The 8,025-nt window shown below is 55.8% G+C and overlaps 1 protein-coding gene across 1 annotated transcript; it reads left to right on the top strand.

Moving 5' to 3' along the window:
- Positions 1-2,600: 2,600 nt before the first annotated feature.
- On the top strand, positions 2,601-2,987 carry LOC136462282 (uncharacterized). Its single transcript, XM_066461391.1, has one exon. The coding sequence runs from the start codon at positions 2,601-2,603 to the stop codon at positions 2,985-2,987; it is 387 nt and encodes a 128-aa protein (XP_066317488.1).
- Positions 2,988-8,025: the final 5,038 nt, after the last annotated feature.

Here is an 8,025-nt window from a genome sequence, read left to right as displayed (position 1 = left end):
GGCCGTTGGGGCCATCTTCCCTGACAACGACGCCAAGGACGGGCTCCCCGATGACGAGGCCAAGAGGAGGGGCACCAGCAACAGGGACGATGATAAGGACGATGGTTTCCCTGAGGTGCACAATGCCTTCATGATCTTCGGCGGGCCTTCAGCATGCCTCATGGCGCGACAGCGAAAGAGGGAGCGCTAGGAGGTCTTCTCGGTGAAGGTAGCTGCTCCTCGGTACCTCAACTGGTCTCGGGAGGCAATCCCCTTTGATCAGGATGACCACCCCGATTATGTCCCGAACCCTGAGCAGTACCCGCTTGTCGTCGACCCCATCATCGGCAACACCTGGCTCACTAAGGTGTTGATGGACGGAGGCAACAGCCTCAACATCCTCTACACCAACACACTGGGGCTCCTTGAGCTCAACCAGTCATAGCTCCAAGGCGATGCCGTGCCTTTCCATGGCATCGTGCTAGGGAAACACACATGGCCCCTTGGGCGCATCGACCTGCCCATCTGTTTTGGGACTCCCTCCAACTACCATAAGGAGGTCCTCACCTTCGAGGTGGTTGGGTTCAAGGGAACCTACCATGCCATCTTGGGGTGGCCATGCTACGCCAAGTTCATGGCGGTCCCCAACTACACCTACCTCAAGCTCAAGATGCCAGGTCCCAATGGCGTCATCACCGTTGAGTCCACGTATGAGCATGCATACGACTGCGACGTCGAATGCATCGAGTACGCCAAGGCTATAATAGAGGCCGAGACCCTCATTGTCAACCTCATCCGGCTTGGTAGCAAGGCGCCTGACTCCAAGCATCGAGCCAGGACTTTCGAGCCTGTGGAGGTCATCAAGCTCGTCCCGATCGACCCTGCCTGCCCTGACGATCAGGCACTGAGGATCAGCGCCACCCTAGACATCAAATAGGAAGTCGTGCTCGTTGACTTTCTTCACACAAATGCCGATGTATTCAAGTGGAGTCCCTTGGACATGCCGGGCATACCGAGGGAGGTCGCCGAGCATGCCTTAGACATTCGGGCCGGTTCTAGACCGATGAAGCAACGCCTGCGCCAATTTGACGAGGAAAAGCATAGGACCATCGGCGAGGAGGTGTAGAAGCTTTTGATAGCCGGATTCATCAAGGAGGTGTCCCATCCAGAGTGGTTGGCTAATCCTGTATTAGTCAAGAAGAAAAATGGGAAGTGGAGGATGTGTAGACTACACCGGTTTAAATAAAGCATGTCCAAAAGTCCCTTTCCCATTACCTCGAATCGAGCAAATCATTGACTCCACTGCGGGATGTGAAACCCTATCCTTCCTTGATGCGTATTTTGGTTACCATCAGATCAAGATGAAAGAGTCCGATCAGCTCGCGACTTCTTTCATCACACCATTTGGCATGTACTATTATGTGACTATGCCATTTGGCCTTAGAAACACAGGGGCCACATACCAGCGGTGTATGACCTAGGTCTTCAGTGAGCACATTGGGTGAACCATCGAGGCCTACATGGACAACATCATTGTCAAGTCCAGAAAGGTCAGGGATCTCGTCGATGACCTAGAGGTGCCTTTAAATGCCTCAGAGAGAAGGGCATCAAGCTCAACCCTAAGAAGTGTGTCTTCGGAGTCCCCCGAGGCATGCTCTTGGGATTCATAGTCTCGGAACGTGACATCGAGGCCAACCCAGAGAAGGTCTCAGCCATAACCAACATGGGACCAATCCAAGATCTCAAAGGAGTGTAGAGGGTTCTAGGATGCCTTGCGGCCCTGAACCGCTTCATCTCGTGCCTTGGTGAAAAAGGCCTGCCTCTGTACCGCCTCTCGAGAAAATCTGAATGCTTTTCTTGGACCCCAAGGCCGAAGAAGCCCTCACCAAGCTCAAGGCACTGCTCACCAATCCTCCTGTCTTGGTGCCACCAAGGGTGAGGCCCTCTTACTCTATGTCACCGTAACAACCCAAGTGGTCAGCGCGGCCATAGTGGTCGAGAGGTAGGAAGAGGGGCATGCCTTACCCATCCAATGACCTATTTACTTCATCAGTGAAGTGCTCTTTGAGACCAAAACATGCTACCCCCACATCCAGAAACTGATCTACACTGTAGTCTTGGCTCGACGCAAGCTACGTCACTACTTCGAGTCCCACCCGGTGACCGTGCTATTGTCTTTCCCGCTGGGAGAGATAATCCATAACCGGAAGGCCTCGGGTAGGATCGCCAAGTGGGCCGTCAAACTCATGGGGGAAGCCCTATCTTTTGCACCTTAGAAAGCAATCAAATCTCAGGTCTTGGCCGATTTTGTAGCTGAGTGGACCGACACCCAACTGCCACCTGCTCAAGTCCAGGTGGAGTGCTGGACCATGTACTTCGATGGGTCCCTGATGAAGACCGGGGCAGGCGCGGGTCTGCTCTTCATCTCACCCCTTAGAGTACACATGCGCTACATGGTTTGGCTCCACTTCGCCACCTCTAACAATGCAGCCAAGTACGAAGCCCTCATCAATAGCCTGCAGATCGCTATCGAACTTTGAGTACAATGTCTCGACGTACGGGGCGATTCGCAGCTCGTCATTGATCAAGTGATGAAGGAGTCAAACTGCTATGACCATAAAATGGAGGCGTACTGCAAGTTGGTACGCCGCCTAGAAGACAAGTTCGACGGTCTCAAACTCAACCACATCGCACAAAAATTCAACGAGGCCATGGACGAACTGGCAAAGATGGCGTCGGCATGGGCCTCGGTCCCCCTGAACGTCTTCGCCAGCGACCTCCACAAGCCTTCCATCGACAACACCTCAGCAATGGAAGAGGGCCCACCAGTCGAGCCCACCATAGGGCCTAAGGCCCCCTCTGTCACCGAGACCTCTTCGGCCAAGCCTGAAGTCATGGAAGTCAACATGGAGCCTCCCAAGGCCAACCAGGGCACAGACTGGCGAGCCCCATTCCTTAATTGCCTCATCCATGGAGAGCTCCCTGCAGATAGGTCTGAAGCCCGATAGCTCGCTCAGCGAGCCAAGACTTACGTCCTCAGCAACGGTGAGTTGTACAGGTGAAGCCCATCGTGCGTCCTCCAATGATGCATCACCACCGAGGCAGGCCAAGCCCTACTTTGGGACTTGCACACGGGAGCCTATGGGCACCATGTAGCGCCTCGGATGCTCGTCGGAAATGCCTCCCGCCAAGGGTTCTACTGGCCAATGGTGGTTGCTGACGCCACCAAGCTCATACGCTCCTGCGAGGGATGCCAGTACTACACATGGCAGACGCATCTCCCGGCCCAAGCCCTCCAAACCATCCCCATCACATGGTCATTCGCCGTGTGGGGGCTCGACATGGTTGGGCCTCTACAGAAGGCCCTCAGAGGCTACACCCATCTGCTGGTAGCAATCGATAAGTTCTCCAAGTGGATCGAGGCTCGTCCGATCAATCGAATCAAGTCCAAGCAAGCAGTGTTGTTCTTCACTGATATCATCCACAGGTTTAGGGTTCTGAACACCATCATCACCGACAATGGGACATAATTCACCGGCCAAAAATTCTTGACGTTCTACGATGACCACCACTTCCATGTGGCCTGGTCGGCCATAGGACACCCTAGGACAAACGGCCAAGTAGAACGTGCCAATGGCATGATCCTATAAGGCCTCAAGCCAAAAATTTACGACCGGTTGAAGAAGTTTAGCAAGAAATAGCTTGTTGAACTCCCATCGGTCATCTAGAGCCTGAGGAACACTCTGAGCCGAGCCATGGGGTTCACACCATTCTTCCTAGTCTATGGAGTTAAGGCCATCCTCCTCACTAACTTGGAATACGGTTCCCTGAGGCTATAGGCCTACAACAAGCAAAGCAACCGCACCACCCGCGAGGACGCCCTCGACCAACTAGAGGAAGCCTGAGACGTTGTGCTACTACATTCAGCCAAGTACCAGCAAGCTCTACGATGCTATCAAGCCTGGTGCATTCGAAGCCAAGACCTAAAGGTGGGTGACCTGGTGCTGAGACTAAGGCAGAGCAACAAGGGCCACCACAAGCTGACCCCACCATGGGAAGGACCATACATCATCGCCCAAGTGCTAAAGCCCAGGACCTACAAGCTGGCCAACAATAAGGGCGAGATCTTCACCAATGCTTGGAACATAGAACAGCTACGTCACTTCTACCCTTAAATTTCTAAGCATTGTATACTTTGTTTCAAGAAATACGATAAAGAAGCGTTCTTTAGTTGTTCTAATTTTTCGAGAAACCCCCTGAGCCCATCATGTGCCTCAGCATTATGATAACACCATAAGGGAGACTCGGCTCTGCCTCTACAGAGGTGCCCACTATGGGGCTCAAACAAGACATGGCTCTGCCTCTGTAGAACCGAGCCTCCCTCGGGGGCTAGAAGGGGAGACTCCCCCCCTAAGTCCCACGCACCACTTTTTAGTCGTTTTTTGAAAAAAATCCCACGCCAAACTCTCTAGCGTGCTCTAACAAATCGATTGTGAAAGACCTAAGGACCAAAAGTCTGTCTCAGGGCCAAAAGGCCGACCAAGTTGTGAGATGGCCTACGCCTCTAGGCTACGGCACTCCCTCACCACCTTTTGCCTGAGGGGCAGCTTAGGCTCCGAGGAAGTTTTTTGCAAGAGATATGTTCAAAGATAAGACAGAGGGCAGAGGCTCGAAAATACAATGAAAAATGATTAAGAAGCGTAGATGCAAGAGCTTTAGAAAAGGCCTCGATAGCCATAATCGTTATGGTACAATAATAATCCTAATTTATTTACACGGCCCCTTCGGTCTAGGTCAAGGCTCAGGGTCTCCAACATCGGCAGATAGCATGGGAGGAACCACCTCCTCTTCGAACAGCTTCACCAGCACCATGCCGGGGCCCTCAGCTGCCTCCATCAGCTTCACGACCTCCTCATCGGCCTCCTCATCATCCTTGGCCAAGACATAGCCGTCACTAATGGCCTCGAGGTCGATGCCAGCATAGTGCAAGGAGACAACATCCAGGGCATAGCTGACGCCCGTGTGTAGTGCTCCCCGGAGTCACTCGTGCACCTGGCCGTTCAACGCGGTCAAGCGCCTCCAAAGGGAGCTGCCCGATTGGACCCCTCAACCTCCAGGGCCTTGCAGACAGCACGGGCGGCACTCTACAGTGCGTCATGCTCCCCGATCTCAGCCTCGAGCACCGCTTGTACTACGACAGAGGCCTCAGCTGCCCGGGAGACCTCCTTCTCCAACCCTACGCCAAAACAAGCAGGATGGGGTTAAGCACAAAAGAAAATAAGCCAAATAGGGATGAAGCCCTATGGGACTCACCCTCGGCTTTCTCTCTCTAGTGCTGGACCTCGACCAGGGAGGCCTCAGCTTTCTCCTTCTAGCCCTGGACCTTGGCCCGAGAAGCCTCGGCCACCATGGAAGCCTCCTCCAACTCTGCATCACGTCAGGGAGTTAGGGGTCGAGCACAAGAAAAACAAATAAAACAAGGAGAAGAGGACCCACCCTCGGCCTTTCCTTTCTAGACCAGAGCCTTGGTCTGGGATGTTGCAGCCACCTTGAGGGCCTCTGCCATGGCACCTTTCATCAGCAGGTGCGCACCCTACTCCGCCCCCAGCTGCCCAGCGAGGGCCTTGGTAGAGGCCGTCGCTTCTTCAGCCTAGGATCTGAAGGTGTCCCGATCGCCGGCCACCTGGGTCAACTCCTCCTCCAACTCCTTGATCTGCGCTGCCAAAGGGGTGGCCTACTCCCAAGCCATAGCCGCCTCAGCCATCATATCGGCACAGCGAAGGTGGAGGTCCTCCACCTCTACACTCTGCTCTGATAGAAGCTCATTGGTAGTGGCAAGCAGGTCCTTCTACTACTGAAGCTGGTCCCAGATGTCCCTCTCTCGCTAGAGGAACAACGACTTCCTGAGGGACCAGGTCTTGAGCTCCTGATAGGCAGAACAAATGTCAAGCACTGCGAGAAAACTCAGAAAAAGACAACACCACACGAGAAAAGAAGGCATGAACCTGGGCGACCCTAGGCAGATTGTTGGCCACGACGGACAGCGCCGTCCATAGCGACCGCTCCTCCAGATGGCAGTATTGCTCGAAGATGTCCCAGCGCCCCCCTCGGCCATGTCCTCGAGGGTGAACAAAGGCTCCCCCTTAGGGTCATCTCGGCTCCACCATGAGACACGTAGGTGATCCCACCCATGGGGCTCGGGTTGTACCCGCATGAGGGCCGAGCTTCCCTTGCCAGAGGTCGAAGCCGGCTGCTCCATGATGCCGGCCGCCTCGGCATCCGCCACCTCCTTTCCCCGAGGAGTATTGTTGAAGGAGATCAAATGGACCTCTGCTTCCTAGGCACTCTCCTACAATGGTGGAGGGCCTTGGACTGGTGGCGGTATTGAGGCTTGCCCCGCCTCTGTCTCCACTTCCTGGGCCACCGACTTCGCCGCGCTCATGCCGGCCCCCGCCACCCCGGCCTTGGTGGTCTTGGGCACTCCGGCCCCCGGAACTTTGGCCTCAGTGGTCCTAGGTGCCTTGGCCTCCATCGCCTTGGCCTCGGAAGTCCGAGGGGCCTCGATCTCGCCCTTGGTGGCCTCGGCAACTAAGGGCACCTCAGCCCCATCTAACTCATAGGCCTCGGCCTCACGAGTTGTAGGCTCCTCCTCCTCTGCTTGCTTCATGGCCACCTCGATAGCCTCTCCTTGGGCGACCAGCTCCTTCGGGTCAGCCCCCACCGATGTCGCGCCATGTTGTATAGCGGCCTGTGCCTCCACCACCCGTTGAGCGGTGGAGCCCGTGCCCACCTTGAGCAACTTACATGGCACCAGGGCAGGCCCCTCCACCTAACGCTTTCGGCTAAAGGCAAAACACCCACTTGATCAGCATACAACCATAAAGCGAGTGGGAGACGATACGAGCTCCACTGAAAAAAACACTCACCTCGAACGGGGATGCAACCGCTTTGGCACTGCGACCCTCCTTTGCAATGGCGATGGCGGCGGTGGTGGCACGGCCTCTGTATCCACCGGTGCCGGCCGGCCCTCGCCGGACGTCGGCGCCCCCTCGATCCTCTACGGTGGCAGTTGCGTCGCCCCCACTGCCACCTTCTCCACCTCTACCATCGAGCCCCCTGGGCTGACGGTGCGCTTCCCTAACGCCTGTGCCTTGGGCATATCAGCCTTGGCCTCAGGACGAGCGATCGCCAGCCCCGAGGCATCCTCTCCTCCTCCTCCTAGGAACACCAGGCCGCTCGCCAATGCCCCAATGTTAGGGAGATGGTCCAGGGGACCCCACCCCACCTCGCTCTCGTCATCTCCGCTCAAAGAGTCTATTGACAGCGACAGCAATGGAGATGCCTCCACCGAGAGACCGTCCTGCCTCTGCTGCTGGCGGTGCTTCTCTAGCTCCTCGCACTCAAGGATCTTCCTCTTGTGCTTTGCCTCCTCGGCATCCTTCTTCTTCTTCTGTGCCTTGGCGTGCACCCGGTTCACCGCCTGCCGCTTTGCGACCTCAGGAATAGGCGGCGGGGAGGCTCACACATCCCTCATCCCCTATAGGAATGGTGAACATGAATAAGGGAACAGGCAATGGTGAGGAACGAGGAGGCCTCGAGGGCTGTAGTGGTGTGGGACTTACTAGGGAAAGGTACCCCCACGATGGGCGCATCGCAATGGGGGTCAGACCACTGATCTTCAGCCGCCCCTCCACCATCTCCCTCACCCGATGCTGAATCTCCTCATCGGAGAGGGGGATGGCAGACATCCGAATGCCCTTGATCAGCTCATACGGTGTCATGTCGAACATTCACCACCGCCGAGCCATTAGTGGCAGCACCCTCCGGCAGTGGAAGGCAGCCACGACCACAGCCACCATAAGGCTACGGCTCCATAGCCTCTCCAGTCCCTCTAGGAGCGGCTATAGCTTGGGCTGATCCTCCATCAGGATGCCATACCTCCACTTCTCCGGTTGGCTCTCCATGACCCGCCCAATGTAGGGGGGAAGTCCACCGTCGTTGTTGCGGAGGTAAAACCAGCTGTTGTACCAATCGTGGTTGGACGAC

Source organism: Miscanthus floridulus, chromosome 7 (genome assembly GCF_019320115.1).
Source record: "Miscanthus floridulus cultivar M001 chromosome 7, ASM1932011v1, whole genome shotgun sequence".
NCBI lineage: Eukaryota > Viridiplantae > Streptophyta > Magnoliopsida > Poales > Poaceae > Miscanthus > Miscanthus floridulus.
This window is presented reverse-complemented; position numbering and strand designations above follow the sequence as displayed.

What these genes read in the sequence shown, in the direction of transcription:
- LOC136462282 (XM_066461391.1), top strand. Translation starts at nt 2,601, where the DNA reads ATGGAGGCGTACTGCAAGTTGGTACGCCGCCTAGAAGACAAGTTCGAC.